General features: G+C 42.7%; 1 protein-coding gene across 1 annotated transcript in view; it reads right to left on the bottom strand.

Moving 5' to 3' along the window:
• hspa4a (heat shock protein 4a) overlaps positions 1-17,235 on the bottom strand; it is a 33,267-nt gene that overhangs the window by 1,119 nt on the left and 14,913 nt on the right. The window contains exons 10-18 of the mRNA XM_082141260.1: positions 16,266-16,372; positions 16,046-16,179; positions 14,564-14,745; positions 13,776-13,910; positions 11,312-11,467; positions 11,089-11,214; positions 10,900-11,007; positions 10,696-10,815; positions 8,165-8,326 (exon numbers count right to left, since the gene is read on the bottom strand). Of these exons, the coding sequence (XP_081997386.1) occupies positions 8,165-8,326; positions 10,696-10,815; positions 10,900-11,007; positions 11,089-11,214; positions 11,312-11,467; positions 13,776-13,910; positions 14,564-14,745; positions 16,046-16,179; positions 16,266-16,372 (1,230 nt within the window). The remainder of the gene's footprint in view (positions 1-8,164; positions 8,327-10,695; positions 10,816-10,899; positions 11,008-11,088; positions 11,215-11,311; positions 11,468-13,775; positions 13,911-14,563; positions 14,746-16,045; positions 16,180-16,265; positions 16,373-17,235) is intronic.

Here is a 17,235-nt window from a genome sequence, read left to right as displayed (position 1 = left end):
AGCATAAACAACATCTGCAAAGTTACGACGCTCAACGTTCAAAGCAAAGGGAGATATTTGCTTTGAAATAAATCGTTTTTTTAAGGACTACAACAAACGGCTGGTAGAGACTACACCACATTCCTCCCGGGTTAGTGACATCACCAACCCTAAAATGTACATAAACTCCGCCCCGGGAACACGATTTATAGATTATCATGACAGAATATGCTAATCAATGACTAGAAAATAACTACACATAAGCTACATAAATACATCAACTAACCATTCAGAAATGTTGTGTACATGTCGTAACTTCTTCTAGAGTCTCTCCATCTTTCTAACTCCGGTTTGAACATAAGTTTTTGAAAGTTTCAGGACACGAGCTATTGTAGCTCCGCCCTCTACGCCGGGAGCAGAGGCTCATTTGCATTTAAAGGGACAGACACAAAAACGGTGCGTTTTTGCTCACCCTCAAAAAGTGACAACTTTAACATGCTATATAAGAATATCTGTGGGGTATTTTGAGCTGAAACTTCACACACACACTCTGGGGACATCAGAGACTTATTTTACATCTTGTGAAAAGGGCATTATACCACCCCTTTAATCAAGTGGATTTTATTTAATCGCATAATGTCTGCCTCGCGAAGTTTGGAATAACTTTGAATAAAAGTAATTACATTTTGTAATATCATTTTCATCTAATGAATGAATGAAACTGAGTTATTATAATATCACCACCACAATGAGAAATCACATGAAATCCAAACAGCAGTCGAATGATGAAAGACAGCTGTCCATCACTGCATTCACGACATAATAAATGCGTCTTGTTCCAGCCTGAGCGTTTGGCGTCGCGCGTTCATGTGTTTTGGGGGCGTGGCTTTGGAAGGAGCTCAGAAGGGAGGGGGTGGAGTGAATGGAAATAATGAGCTGTGTTTATTGCAGATTAAAAGGTCTACAGTCACTCGATTTTTAAATTTTCTTTTTCAGAGTACTTACATTTTAATTATGTATTGGTATATAAAGACAGTTTAAACAAATTTGGAATGTTTTTTTTTTTAGAAAAATGATTACCTACCCTACCTTTAATTTTGTAATAATGCAAAACGCGTTGCGGCAGCATGCAGACATAGGCGAGGCAGCTCGCGCGCCTATTGGCTGCTCTGCGGCAACTGCAGCAGCCTATCGAGCGAGGCCTGGCGTGACGCCAGACCCAATCAGGGCACTTCGCGCCCGCTGCGTCACGTCCCGCCGAAATGGCCGTGGTCTAGGCCTATAAATACCGCTCGCAGGCAGCTATTATCTGGTTTTTCATCATTGAAGCAACCAGAGCGTGTGCATGCACGGCAAGATACGCAGTACTCGTTCCCTCTTCTAGAGAGAACCGAGGTTACGTTAGTAACCGAGTACGTTCTCTTACGAGAGGTCTCTCGTACTGCGTAAGATATCTTACGCTAGGGGACCCAATGCAAAACGCCGTGCATGCTGAGATCTGACACCAAAGACCCAAGGGCGAAAGCCCGGGGTACATATAGTGCACAATCACTCAGGGAACTCACAGGGAGTCCGGGAAGAGGGAGGGGCGAAGCCGCACTCTTCCACATATGGCAGCGTCGCTGAGACGCGAATTTCATACAGACAGGGCGGGGTACGGCCTGAACTGATGGGGGAATGTGGGTCTTACACAGTCTGCCCAGGCACATCTCGTGCTGCTACTTTTTACTGTCGAACATTGAGCTGTGCTCAGTAGACGCAGCATTCTGAGCTGATAGCATCAGGTCAGATAATACTGGTAAACTTAGACCGACAGCAGCCTGGCCTGCAGGGCGGGGACCTCTAGGTTATAAAACCTTATAAATGTAGACGGGGAGGCCCAGCCTGCCGCCATACAAATATCTTGCAAGGCAATCCCACTTGACCAGGCCCACGAAGAGGCCATGCCTCTCGTGGAGTGCGCTCTGACACCCAACGGGCACTGCATGCCCTTGGAGGCGTATGCCAGCGCTATAGCATCAACTATCCATCTGGATAGGCTCTGTTTCGACGCGGCTAGTCCCTTAGAACGCCCGCTAAATGAAACAAAGAGCTGCTCCGTCTGTCTGAAAACAGACGAGCGAGACACATAAGCTCGTAATGCCCTGACTGGGCAAAGGAGGCCCGCGTCTCTTTCCTCATCAGGGACCGGTAGGGCTGACAGGGAGATAACCTGCGCCCTAAACGGTGTGTTGAGGGATTTTGGAACATAACCGTGCTTAGGTTTGAGTATAACTTTTGAGTCATTAGGCCCAAACTCCATGCACGCCGCACTCACAGAGAGCGCGTGTAGATCCCCTGTGCGCTTCACTGAAGCGAGAGCCAGCAAAAACAGTCTTGAAAGACAGGTGTTTCAAATCAATTGACTGTAAAGGCTCAAATGGCGCACCTTTCATGGCTTCCAGAACCGTAGAAAGGTCCCATACGGGGACTGAGGGAGGTCTGGGAGGATTCAGTCTCTTAGCCCCTCTAAGGAAGCGGATGACTAAATCGTTCCTTCCTATTGACTGACCAAGCGTTGTTCCTGAGAACGCTGCTATAGCCGCCACATAAACTTTGAGCGTGGAGGGGGCCCTGCCCTCATCCAACAGCTCTTGTAGGAAGGAAAACACCTCCGTCACACCACAGTCTGTGGGTGACACACCACGGGCTGTGCACCAGCCCGAAAACACTGACCATTTCGAGGAGTAGAGCCGTCTCGTAGACGGAGCTCTAGCCTGCGTGATCGTGTTTAATACTCCTTTAGGGAGTCCAACATGTAACCGTTGATGGCCCAGACATGAAGGGACCATAGTTCCGGGTGAGGATGCCAGATCGAGCCGTGGGCCTGTGAGAGGAGGTCTCTCCTCACTGGTACTGGCCACGGGGCAGTACTTGCTAACTACATCACGACTGGGAACCAAGGTTGGTTTTTCCAGAACGGTGCTACTAGCAATACTGAGCATCCTTCTTCCCTGACCCGTTCTATCACCTGAGGCAGGAGAGAGACGGGGGGAAAAGCATAGAGCGGGCGGCGGGGCCACACATGGGCCAGCGCGTTCCTGCTCTTGGAGAAAAATTACGGACAGTGAGCGTTTTCTTGAGACGCAAACAGGTCTACTTCCGCTCTGCCGAATTTCTTCCACAGCAGTTGGACTGTCTGTGGGTCATTTCGAGGCAGTTTATGTGCAGGAGCTTTTCCCGTGCGGAGCAGGCCCAGCTGGAGCACTGATGATGCTGAGGCCATGAGACCTAGCATCTTCTGAAATTTCTTGAGCGGGACAGACGCGCCGCAGCGAAACGAGTTCGCTGTGCGTTGAATGTCTACCGCGCGCTGTGGTGATAGTCGCGCTATCATGGACAGCGAGTCCAATTCTGTGCCCAGGAAAGATATCTTCTGACTGGGTGACAGAGAGCTCTTCGCCCAATTGACACTGAGACCCAAATCCTCGAGGTGATCGAGTAAAATGGTCGTGTGTTCTATGAGCACTGCGCGAGATTGCGCTAGAATCAGCCAATCGTCCAAATAGTTCAGTACTCGCATGCCTCTCATTCTGAGGGGTGCGAGCGCCGCATCCATGCACTTCGTAAATGTACGGGGTGCCAGGGACAAACCGAACGGCAGGACTGTGTACTGATATGCCTGGCCCCCGAAGGCGAATCTCAAATATCGCCTGTGACGTGACGCTATTTGTATTTGAAAAATACGCGTCTTTCAGATCTATTGACACAAACCAATCTCCTTGGCGAATCTGCACAAGGATTTGTCTGGTCGTGAGCATCCTGAACTGTCGCTTCACAAGCACTTTGTTCAGTTGCCTTAGATCTAGTATGGGTCTGAGACACCCGTCTTTTTTCGGTACCAGGAAGTATCTGCTGTATAGCCCTCCTTCGCTCTGAACTTGAGAGAGAGGCTCTATGGCCCCTTTGCTCAATAGTTTCGCCACTTCGGCTCGAAGTAAATGTGCTACTTCTGTTTTTACCGTGGTCTCGACGCGCGCCACATAGCGGCGAGGGCGTCGGCGAAACTGTAGCGAATAGCCTCTTTTTATAATGTTCAGCACCCACTTCGAAACCCCGGGCAGCTTTGCCCATGCGTCCGCATGAATAGCTAGGGGTTGAATACGAAGCGCGCTCCGCTCGCTCAGCGATGGGGAGGCTTCGGAGTGCTGTAACACAAGCGTCGCGCTCGTGACATTTGAGGCATGGGGCGCGCTGATAACAGCGGGCAGATTGCCCGCGCTCGACTCCTCTGCGGTGGTCAACCGCGAGGGGGAGGGCTGGGCGGTTCCCGTAGGAACTGTCATGTCTATGTGTGGATGTGGGCGCGGGACAGCGGGCACATTTACCACACTGAAAGCATCGTTCGCTTGAGTGAAGCGAATGCACGTTGGTTTCGTTTTTACAGAAACCGTGAGACATGCATAACGTGGTGTTAGTGGGCACATTCACCATGTTTGAAGCGCAATCGATCCGAGTCGATTCATGTGCGCGAGCCCTGTGTGACGGGCTGTGCTTGTGTGTAGAGATGGGCACTGGGCAGTGGGCATTCTTTCTACACATAAAGCACCATCAGCCGTGGCCGGGACACCAGAAAAATTCACACTTATGTGATTTATCTGGGTAGCCGTAAAAACGGCGTTTGTGTGCAGGCAAGCGGGTGACAGAACCGACTTGTTTACTGCAGGATACACTGGAACAGTCACATTTACTGGAACTGAACGAGCGAGAAGTTGCCATAGAAACAGAGAGCGTCAACATGCTGGCGTTTATTGCAGGCCTGCGTGCATTACAACAGGCTTGTTCACTGCAATATTGACATTTCCAGTCGCCTGAATTCCAGAGGGGAGTGGGAAATGTATAGGAAAAAAGAGGTTGGTCCGTCCGCAGCGGGACCAGAAAAACTCCCTTTTTTTTCCCTTACGCCAGTGACGCACGGAACACCATAGAAACGGTGTTTGGGTGCAGGCGAGCGGGTTGTACAACGCGCTCGTTGGCTGCAAAATACACATCTGCAGTCGCCTTTTCAGGGAACTGACAGAGCGAGCATTGACGGCATAATTTTATCTGCCGGTAGACCCGGGGATCGAACGCGGGTCTCTCGCATGCAAAAACCTGAGAGTCTGCCACTGGGCCACAGGGGGAGACACATTGTAACTCAGTTAGCGCGAGTATTATAAGAGAGCGTCAACGTGCTGGCGTTTGTTTGCAGGCATGCGTGTATTACAACAGGCTTGCTCACTGCAATACTGACATTTCCAGTCGCCCGAACTTCAGAGGGGAATGAGAAATGTACGAGAAAGAGGAGGTCGGTCCGTCCGCGGGGGGACCAGAAACGCTCTTTTCTCCTTTCGCCAGTGACGCACGGAAACCATAGAAACGGTGTTTGGGTGCAGGCGAGCGGGTTGTGCAACGCGCTCGTTGGCTGCAAAATGCACATCTGCAGTCGCTTTTCAGGGAACTGACAGAGCGAAGCATTGGCGGCATAATTTTAACTGCCGCTAGACCGGGATTCGAACTCCGGTCTCTCGTGAGGAAAACCAATGATTCCGCCACTGAGCCACAGGGGGGAACACAAAGGTTTTCGGATGCACGAGCATATAAGAGCGTCACATGCTTTCTTCGGCGTATGCTTGCAGGCGCGCTTTTATTAAAACAGGCTCGCCTGCTGCAATATTGATATTTCCAGTCGCATGATCAGGGAACTGGGAAATGTATGAGAAATTGAAGGTCAGTCCATCCTCGGAGGGACTAAAAACACACCTTTCTCCTTTCGCCGGTGAGTGACGCATGAATGGGGCGCAGAAGGCAGGGTAGCTTTCTTATAACGTAAAGAAAAACTAACCCCGACCGTCCGCTTCCAGCCTCCCTTGTGAGCGGCGCAGTTTGCGCGGCTTGAACAGAGGGAGAGAGAAAGCTAGCCCCGTGACCGCCCGCTCCTGACATCCTCTGTGAGCGGCGCGGTGTGCGCGGCTCGAACAGAGGGAGAACAGGTATCGTCCCCCAAGCAGGCAAGGCAAGCGGGCGAACCGGCAAGCTTTGCGGGTTGGGGGGGGGGGGGGGAGCAGTCTCGGAGAAGGATGCCAGGTGAGTCCTCAGAGTCACCATAGGCAGTAACTAACTCGCAGTGAGGGCAGTCGCCGTCAGCGAGTGCGAGAGCTGCGTGATCAGGAAAAGGGGCGTCTTGAAAAAGACGCCCAGCTCTTTTAGTGCAATGGGAGTGTGTGTCGCGGCGGCGAGCACACACACATACATAAACACAGTAGCAGAGAAAAGGATATAACGCCGGATAGCGCAGCAGGAAGGCAAGGAAGGCGGCGCGGCCAGCGACTTCAGTGACTCGTCCCGCTGAAGGTGCTCTCTTTCAGACGGCGCGGCTTCTTATCCAGCTCCAGCGATGCGTGTGCTTCGCTTGAAGGATGAAAAATCAGATAATAGCTGCCTGCGAGCGGTATTTATAGGCCTAGACCACGCCCATTTCGGCGGGACGTGACGCAGCGGGCGCGAAGTGCCCTGATTGGGTCTGGCGTCACGCCAGGCCTCGCTCGATAGGCTGCTGCAGTTGCCGCAGAGCAGCCAATAGGCGCGCGAGCTGCCTCGCCTATGTCTGCATGCTGCCGCAACGCGTTTTGCATTATTACAAAATTAAGGATAATTTTTGGCTTCAATATCTCGCGGAAAAAGGATTTTCCCCTAGCGTAAGATATCTTACGCAGTACGAGAGACCTCTCGTAAGAGAACTTATCAGACATCAAAATGATTGAGACACATACTTCCTTTAAGTTTCGTTGAGGGAGACAGAACAGAAAACACAAAGTGCTGTTTGAAACTTCGCTTCGCACACCGTTATCTTTGTGTCTCTGCAACGTCTGTCAGCATATTCTCACTCAAACATGTGGATATTGTTTCTCTCAACATGATCACAATATAAACACGATAATCAGATGCTGACTCGAGTGTATATGTACATTCTGTACAATAATTGACGCAGTCTGCTTTATTAGCAGTTCCCGTTGCTTGAGCTTAAATGTTTTTGTCCTTTATATTTTTTGTTTACACATATTGTTTAATGTTTTCAACTAAATGAAAACTTTAAGACATGAATGTAAGCTTTTGTATATTGCCTATAATCGTGAGCTTGTTCAGAAATGCACTTAAAAAAAATAACATCTTTCTCATTAAACGTCATTTAAAGCTGCAGTCTGTAGTTTCTCCTCTCTGTCGCCATCTCTGTTCGAAATCTGCAATTGCAGTTATTCGCGGAATTATCAACTTTACGTGGGTTGTGCCTCGGCTCGGCACAGCGCGGATGAACCCAATGTTTTGAGGAGAATGTGTGGCTGTCAGTCGCTGCCGGTGTGGATCCTGGCGTTCGCAATAACAGATTCTACTTTTTGGAAGTTTGACATCCACTTTTATTCTGACCAACTACGTGGAAAAAAGCATTGCAGTAAATCACGCTGATTAAATCTAATGATCGCTTATCATATCACGTCAAACCGTGCAAATTTTACTTAGTTCTCAAATTGTTAATGTGAACAACATCAGCATTGCGTGACATTTAATGCCCTTCCGATATTTATCCTTGTTTTCCCATGGGCCGGTTGCAGTCTCTTTTTCTCTGTAGCCGCTCCGAAGTCTGAAGTCTTTTGCATTTTACAGCGGGAGAATCTCCAGTCGTCTCTGCTGATTGTCGTTTGAACCTTTCTGGATCCGCCATCAAATTGATAAGTTTAATTATATCAAGTGCTGTGAGAAACAGCTTTAAATCTCCAGCATCCTCACACTCATCGCCTACTAGCCGAGACTCTTCTTTATGTGGACAGATGTGACGTAATGACGCAAACACATGCTTGAATTTCCCACGGGAATCCACCAGTACCACTGGAGTTAAAAACATTATTACAAGCTTACCGCTTTGAATGGAGCTACGGCAAGCAGAGAGTGTTGAACACTGGCTGGTGATGTACTTGCTCAAACATTTATTTTGGATAATTTTTAACAAAAAAAGTTACGGACTGCAGCTTTAAATAAACAAATATTCGTATATTACATTTTTATGAGCCCAAATATTTGAATGCAATACTTTTGAAAAATGCTTATCCCTAATTCAGACATGTATGGATAATCCATAATCCACCTATCAAGCGTTTCATGAAGTCTGTACCTTGGTTTTGGCCTGAATCTCTTGGGCTTTAACGGCTGGGTCCTGGCTGAGACTCTGTTTGCTCTGCAGGTTCATTTTGTTGTTCATCCAGGTCATGGCTTCATTCACCTGCTTCTCCACCTTCATGATCTCCAGCTCCTCCAGATGATCATACAGCTCATCCTGAGTTTACAGAAACGGGATCAATGCAAAATCTTACAACTGGGGTTTAAAAGACAATGATTACTCAGCAATATTATCAGTTTAAGGCGAGACACCTCAGGTGTTTTCTGTAATTGTATGTTTAAATATGCAAATTAGGCATGATCTAATTAAATATGCACTCATTTGCATACATTTCATAGAACAAGAATCTGAACATTGGATAAAGTCAGGTTCAAAATCCTTGTTTTAAATATTAGAGTCAAAGGTTTTTACAGAGAGGATTTTGGATATCTCTATTTATCACTAAAAATACCGTCAACAGCCAAAAATAAATACATTTTCGCCATTTTTTTTAGGAATAAAATGTTGAATAAAATCAGGATAATTATATATGAACAAACCCCTCTGCAAAAACCTTCAGAATATATAGAAGAATAAAACTGTTAAGTTTGGTGTATGTAAGTGTTACTCGAGTGGAGATTTCTGGCTCAATGTAGGAAGAAAAACTCATTTTGAGAAAACAGCCTTTATAGATATTTACTGTAATTGAAATCTACAGACGCAAATAGACAAAGTGCTCGAAGAGATACAGTTAAAAGTGTATTTTGGATGTTTTCTGTCCACTAGTCTGAAAAAACACTTTATGAAAAGCCAAAAAGCCCCAATTCTCAAAAACACAGTTTTTGCCTGTAGTGTCTGGCCTTAACTGCACTAACACTAACAGATGAGCTGAACTGAATCTAACTTTACAACATCAACACTTTATTGAAATGAACTGAATCTATGTGGAACTAAAATGAGATTAAAGGATTAGTTTACTTCAGAAATGTCACTAATCAAATAAAAACACTGCACTTTATAGATAAAATATACATTACAAACACAGTTACAAAAGTTATTTAGTCGAGAACGAGTGAGTTTTCACTTTCTTTTGTTGTTTGATTAGTGTTATTATACAGACGACAGCAGGAATATTAGGCTGCTGTCCCTTTAAGAGCTGCACGGATCCAATACACTGATACACACACTCCTGCAGCACAGACAACAGCGAGCGAGTCGTCGGTTTAAAGTCATATCGAAATCTATAAAGGACTCGATAAGTTTATAACTTTATAACTAGTATCCGATTCCTGACCTCAAGTATTCGAGTTTCGATTCCCAACCCTAGTAACAACACCAGGCCGTTTGCACCCTCTTGCTGGCCTTTGTTATAATACATAATGTACATAAGTTCATTGTTTATAGTGTATTACATTATGTATTTAATAGTGTTGTTCAGTAAAACCATATGATTACTAGCTTTTGATTCTTATTTTTTTGTATCAGTTATTATTGCCTCATTGTTAGTATACATATACAGTACAGGCCAAAAGTTTGGACACATTACTATTTGTAATGTTTTTGAAAGAAGTTTCTTCTGCTCATCAAGCCTGCATTTATTTGATCAAAAATACAGAATTTTTTTTTTTTATATATATATTGATATATTATTACAATTTAAAATAATTGGTTTTCAATGTATTATACTTTAAATTATCATTTATTTCTGTGATGCGAAGCTGAATTTTCAGGATCATTACTCCAGTCTATCACATGATCCTTTAGAAATCATTCTAATATTGTGATTTATTATGAGTGTTGGACACAGTTCTGCTGCCTAATATATTTGATGAATAAAAGGTTAAAAAGAATTGCATTTATTCAAAATAAAAAAATATTTTCTAATAATATAAATCTTCTTTACGATCACTTTTTATCAATGTAACACATCCTTGCTGAATAAAAGTATTGATTTATTTCAAAAAAAGAAAGAAAAAAAATGACTGACCAGTCGTGTATATTGCTGTTACAAAAGATTTCTATTTTTAAAACATTTGCTTCTTTTTTTCTTCATCAAAGTATCCTAAAAAAGTATCACAGGTTATGAAAAAATATTAAGCAGCAGAACTGATTCCAACTTTGATAATGAATCATCATATTAGAATGATTTCTAAAGGATCATGTGATAGACTGGAGTAATGATCCTGAAAATTCAGCTTTGCATCACAGAAATAAATGATAATTTAAACTATAATAAATTAAAAACCAATTATTTAAATTGTAATAATATATCACAATATAAAAAAAAATCTGTATTTTTGATCAAATAAATGCAGGCTTGATGAGCAGAAGAAACTTCTTTCAAAAACATTAAAAATAGTAATGTGTCCAAACTTTTGGCCTGTACTGTACTTGAAGTCGTTTTAAAGGGTATTATCACTTCGGACTATTTTTTTTTACCACATTGTTTTGATTTTTCCAGTCATATTTTGTCATTAAAGATAAAATATCTTTGTCTCGTGATCCAAGTGTATCGTCACACCCCTATTGACTTGACAATTGATTACCTTTGCCTTATAAGCCTCGACGACTTTCATGTACTGCTGGATTTGCCTCCCGAGCTCTTCCAACGCTTTTGGTCGCTCCTCGTTCTCAAAGTACCGGTTTTGAATAGGCTCTCCCAGTTTCTAGGAGGAAAGAGATTTTGTTCGTTCATTCATTCATTCTTTCCAACAGGTTCAAATTTGAACAAAATCTACATGCGCGTTTACCTTCAACTCTGCCAGTTTATCAATGTATACTTGCTTCTGTTGGTCCTCTCCTTCTTCATACAGCCAGTTTTCAGTGTCCTCCAGTTTTAAGGAGAAAGAATCTCGTTCCTGAATTGAAAAACATTGCTTAATTAATAAAAAAAACATCAGTTATAAGTTGCATAGGTATCTTTATACCTAGACACTCACAGCCTCACTGACAAAGTTCTCCAGCACTCCATGCAGTTTGTCTCTCATTTCATAAACATACTCCTCCACATAGTTCTTTGCATCGTTCCTTTCCTTCTCCAGCTTGTCCTGCATTATCATCTTCCCCTGTTGGCAAGAACACAGAGTCAGACCCTGGGATTTCTCCCACAGAAGATTAATCCGGGGAGCTGATCACTGTGGTGCAGTTTCAATGCTTTCATACCTCGTTCTCCATGAACAGATTGAGCATGTCGCTGGCCAGCTGCCACTGCAGACTGTTCTCGATGGGCAGATCCACAATCTTTGTTTTCACTTTGGCTTTCTTGGCCTGCGGAGGCTGATCGTTCTTCTTCTCCTGTTTGTTGTCCTCTGGTGCGGTCTAAAAGTGATTACAGTCACAGTGAATTTCCAATGAGAACATTAAAGGAGTAGTTCACTTTGGGAGGAGATGAGATGTGGGAGGAGGGTTATCTTATATTATATTATCTTCTATTATTATCTTACTATCTAAAAATTGATTTATCTATAGAGAGTGCTGACAATGGTAATTGTTACATATGAGAAAAGATAGAAATGAAAATAAAAATAAAAATTGACTAATACAATGTTGGCAGTATGATGGTAGTGAGGAGTGGTGGAGGTGATGGTGATGAAGATGGTAATAAATAATAAATGGTGATTAATCTGCCATATTTTCCAATATACTATCATTCGACCTCGACTGAATATGGACCTGGAGGCCGACAATGCGGTCATTTTGAAATCCATGCTTTTAAATAATTTTGCATTTGTTGTAATTTTGTATATTTGGTAGGGGTGTGACGGTGCATGTAAGGATGTCACGGTTCAGTGCATTGAGTCACACCACAAATATAATTATATTTACTTAACATGTTAGTAATGTCTTGATTATTTAATGTATGTTTAAATAAATTTGTCATGAAAACAAGTTGTGACAGCCACTGTGTTAATTATTATTTTAAAAATAAATTGGGAGTAGAAAATTAACTTTATAATTAGATTTAGAAGTTAATGCAAAACCTGTCGTATGTGCAATTTACAGTACGTGTTTTTTATTTTAATTTTGAGCGTTGGTTATTATATCTAAAAATAAATAGCAACTGAATTTAATAATTTAGGTTCTGTTGTTAAATGTAACCTTTAATATTATAGTAATGTGTAATTAAAGGTGAACTAAGTAACTTTTTTTACCTTAACTGAACAGCTTCGGAGTCATTGGAATGGTTATATTACTTGTTTCGGGTTGAATGGTGGTCGTTTCGCACCCCCCTGGTGCCCGTGAGCGGAAAATACGCACTTGCAACTTTGAGCCGGCGGGCCGCCGCGTCAGGAAGTATCGCGTGATATCAGGTCTCGCGATGTAAACAATTGCTTTACGGCCAAAAGAAATCTGCTAAAATGCTGTCATTATTGCGCTCCCTCACGCTGTCCGAACCCGAATGAAGAAGACGTTTTAAAGAACGTCCCATCTGCTTTGATGTCGTTGATCTATAGCCTCTGGTGTCTGAGAATCACCAACGAGTTTTTACAACAGTGTTGTCAAATATCTATTCCGAAGCTGTGGGGGGAGCTCTAGAGAGAAACCTGCGAGCAAAAAGCGAGAATACAGCGAAGAAATCCCGAAGCTACTGAGTGCTGCTTTAAGGGCTCCCTATATAATTACAGCATTAGCTAAGATAGTTTTTTTTAGATTTAATTTAAACATATACTAGGGCTGGGGGAATTAACGTGTTAATCTTTGCGATTAATTTGAGATGTTTAATGCGCTAAAAAAAAAAAAACGCAATTAACACGGCACTTTTTTTTTTTTTTTTCTCTCGTTTTAATGATTTCCTGTTGCGGCTGCTATTGAAAAGGCCGAAAATATGCCGTCCCGCCCCTCCATGTTCGGCGATCAGGTTCTCGCGCAGCATTCATGAGCGGATCTTTTCCGTTCCGTGTGTGTGTGTGTGTGTGTGTGTGTGTGTGTGTGTATATGTGTCGGCGCGCTGCGCTCTCTGCTCAATGTTCTGCTCTGTCGTTAACGGCCCAAGCGCTCCAGTCATGTACCGATCACGCACTGGAAAAGCAAAGTCCGCTCAAATAACGTGAAATTTCTCTGTAGTAGACTTCTGTTTGAGCTGGTATAGCCATGCTGGGACACAATGGTAAAATGACCAGCTCTGATCCCATGCTCTGGTAATAATAGCTTTGTAGGACTATATTTTATTTTGATAATTAGAAGAAAAAAAAAGAAAAAAAAAATCTGTTAAATTGATTATGTTGATTGATATTGAAAAACAATAATATATTGATATATTGATGTTTAATATTATTTTAATATAGGGCTATGTTCTGTTCCTTTTTTTTTTTCCTGTGTTGTTTAATTTAATTAGGTGATTCTAAGTTTAAATAGATGATTACAAGCTTGGGGGAAATGCAATTAATTACAGCAAATTGTGCAATTAATTAGTTAATTTTTCGTAATTGATTCCCAGCCCTAATATATACACATTTATTTGAAAACACAGTTTAATTTAAGAAAAAAATAAGCAATTTTGTGTTTAGTTTTCTCCCCCCTGCTGTACCGAACCCGTACCGAACCGTGACTTCAATACCGAGGTGTAATATATATATATACTGTATACACTAATATATGGTGGTGGTGTGTAAGTGTGTTCACACACCTCCATGTCTTCAGTGTCTGATTTCTTGTCAGCATGTTCTTTCTGTTCATCACCTTGACCCTTCTGTTCATCACCTTGACCCTTCTGTGCATCACCTTGACCCTTCTGTGCTTCTTGATCCACGTGCATCTTGTTCTTTAAGGAGCAATAAATCACACACATGCTGAAGAGCTCAGGGAGGCAAAAGTTATCGTCACGCATGTGTACAGAACAAAGAGAAGCTTCTAGTATCTACTAACCCAATCTTACAGTGATTGACATTTTGAGAACCTTAGAAACGTTAGTTTTTGCATTTCACGATAGCTATGGTTATCACCAGGGTTTGACATGAACTTTAAAATCTTAATCTTCGCTATTGCTTCAATGCAAATGAACAAGTGTGCCGTTGTTTGTTGTGTAGTGACGTGTGTGTTCAAGTACACCAGATATGAGCAGATTCTGCAATACGCTGTATTTAATATATCATGACTCAGGAGTATATGTGCTAAATCTGTGCAGATCTGTCTTACACGAACTCCCAGCAAACTGAGTAAACATAATAAGTGACACGGCAAATTGGCTCGTGATCTGACAGCGTTACCCGCCACAGTTCATCATTACTCGCATTTGGCGGGTGTTCACTTCAAACCATGATTATCACCATCAACAGTGCCGAACGATAATAACGGGATTTAACTCCACATTTATAATCATGGTGAGAAAAGTTAAACTGTTTTCAGAGCTATTGCTCGTTTAAGATCAGGCTGATGTCAGATGTAGGGATGCTGTGAGCTCAGTGATGTCTTTACCTCATCCTCTTTGGCTGGAGTGTCCGTCTCCATGGGTTCCTCCCCCTCTGCAGTTTTCAGGACCTCCACCAGGGAGGCGCTGGACACACTGAACACCCCGTGAACATTCACACGCACCTTCACCTTCACCTTCGAGCTCTCGCCCGACGGCTGAGGAACCACCTTCTGCACGTTAAACTGACCTGTGGACAGGCACAAATGAGTCAGTAGGGATGCACAATTAATCAATTTCATGTTGTCTCAATTAAAGTGCCCCTATTATGCTGTTTTAAGGGTTCCTAATTTTGTTTTGGAGTCTCCTATAATGCATCAAGTCAAAAAACACTTTCATTTTCTCATCATATACATTGCAGCATTACCTAATTTCTTAAAAAGTCTGAAAAACGTTTGAAGATAGAGTCTCACCAAACCACTTCTTTTTGATGACCCAGTCTGTTGTGATTGGTCTACTCTGCTCTGATTGGTCAGATGACCCAGTCTGTCGTGATTGGTCTGATGACCCAGTCTGTCGTGATTGGTCTACTCTGCTCTGATTGGTCAGATGGCCCAGTCTGTTGCGATTGGTCTACTCTGCTCTGATTGGTCAGATGACCCAGTCTGTTGTGATTGGTCTACTCTGCTCTGATTGGTCAGATGGCCCAGTCTGTTGTGATTGTGTCAGATGACCGCTTACAGCATGCGTCAGAAACAAAATGCCTATTACCATATCTGAATATCAGCTTCGGAGGCTTAGCACTAATACACAGTGATACGAACAGTCACGATGGCGTCAGTTTTACCGTATCAATTCCAGCGCAAGTCCTCATCCTTTTGAAGTTCAAAGTGGAGCAAGTTTGCTTTCGTAGCGCCTCTTCCAGTCTCAGCTACAACTACAGTGTTTGAGGGCGGGGCAAAGTAGAGGTTGTTCACGGGCAGTCAATGAAGACCATAGGCTGGCATTATGCAAATTGGTTTAATTGTTACGTAGGTTTGTAACGAAGTGAGACTGACATTGCTGACAACTTGTTTGGGGAGTTAAGAATTAATTCCTTCTTTTTGGAGAAAATACATTGATTTATCCTGCTCTTTGATCTTAAAGCTTTGCAGACCTTTTACATTCACCAAGAGCTGTATTTCATGACAGGTAATATTAGAAAAAGTATAAAAGGGCACTTTAAGTATGATCGTCTGTGTTCCTTCACAAGGCCACGTGTGCCGTTTGCAGCAACTAAAACCTTCTCAGTGACGAAATATATCGTTTGTGAGTTTGTTTGCTGAATAAATGCATTTATGCAACATATGCTGCAACACCGAGTCTTTTTAGTTGGTTTAATAGAAAAACTATAACATAATTTGAACTATTGGAATTAAACTTCGGAATTTTACAGTTTTAGCTTTTGAGAGAAGCTTCTTAGGGAAATGTGTGGACTACTGTAATGCATTTACTGAAGTGTTACTGTGCTAAAATCCAGTTAAGCCAAGCAAAGAGCATTCCCAACATACCTATGGTGGGATCGGGATACGGCAACTCTTTAGGATTGTTGTAGTAGGCCTCCAAAGCGAAGGGCTCCCTCCGGTAGAAGCTCAGCACTTTAGAGAACGGCGCGGCGTGGTTCTTCGGGAACACTTCGCAATCACTGCAGTGAAAGACAACATGACTATTACAATGGTGAACTAACCCTTTAATGAGTGAATCATGTCACGCAGAGAGCCAAAAACGCACCTGACGCCTTCATCAGCGGCTGAGGTCCACTTCAGAGAGATGGGGTACGGCACCACGTCTGTGATGGAAAACTCACGCACTTTAAAGGCGGGCGACAGGATTGCACACTGAGGAAAAACAAAACAATCAAGTTAGTTGGAATCACTGGGAAACACTGTATGGAAACACACATAAGGATGACATTATAGGGGAATAAACTACACAAGATAACGCATTATAATCAGAAAAATGTGTCAATGGTCCAAAGCAATTTGAAAAACATCACTTTTACACGCTACATGTAAACAATATTCTTTGTTGTATTTCCCCATCAAAACAACAGTTGATCTGGAATTACTCATATTTTAAGAGCAAGCCGAAGATATGCCGGTTTCTCCAGTAGTGGCAGGAACTAATGTGCAAATCTCATTGGCTGCCGCTCATCTATTACCGTCCCGGTTTTGATTTCAGCAAATTCAGCAGTTCCAGCGAACGCTTATAAAGTGATGAACATTCATGAACCCAGCAGCTCATCAATCCTTAGTGCAGTTTATAATGTTATTAGTAGTATTATTATCTTTTTATAATAATTACTATTATCTATTACTATGATCTTTTTTTTTTTTTTTTACATATGCATTCATACATGTTACTAAGTTTTAGTTCTAATGACTAAAGTTCTATCAATAAATAGTGCTTGATTATCATAATATAAGGCTTGATATTCATGTTCAGATATTTGAAAAACTGCCATTTTACCAACATAAGTTGATTTGGTGGTATCTCATATATATAAGGGGTTGAATGACTTTTTTTTTTAAAGTCGACATTTATGTGATTAAAGTAGAGTTGATGTCGACTAGTCACTGACACACATGACACAAGGCTATTGCTCCTACATAACAGCTTAATTTTATCAGTTCTTTTGTATTTTTATCAGATTTCAGTGAGAAATATAACTTCATAGATAAAATAGCACAGTAAATATTAC

Source organism: Leuciscus leuciscus, assembly GCF_965113295.1.
Source record: "Leuciscus leuciscus genome assembly, chromosome: 16".
NCBI lineage: Eukaryota > Metazoa > Chordata > Actinopteri > Cypriniformes > Leuciscidae > Leuciscus > Leuciscus leuciscus.
The sequence above is the reverse complement of the archived record's forward strand: the minus strand, read 5'-3'. Positions and strand labels throughout refer to the sequence as shown.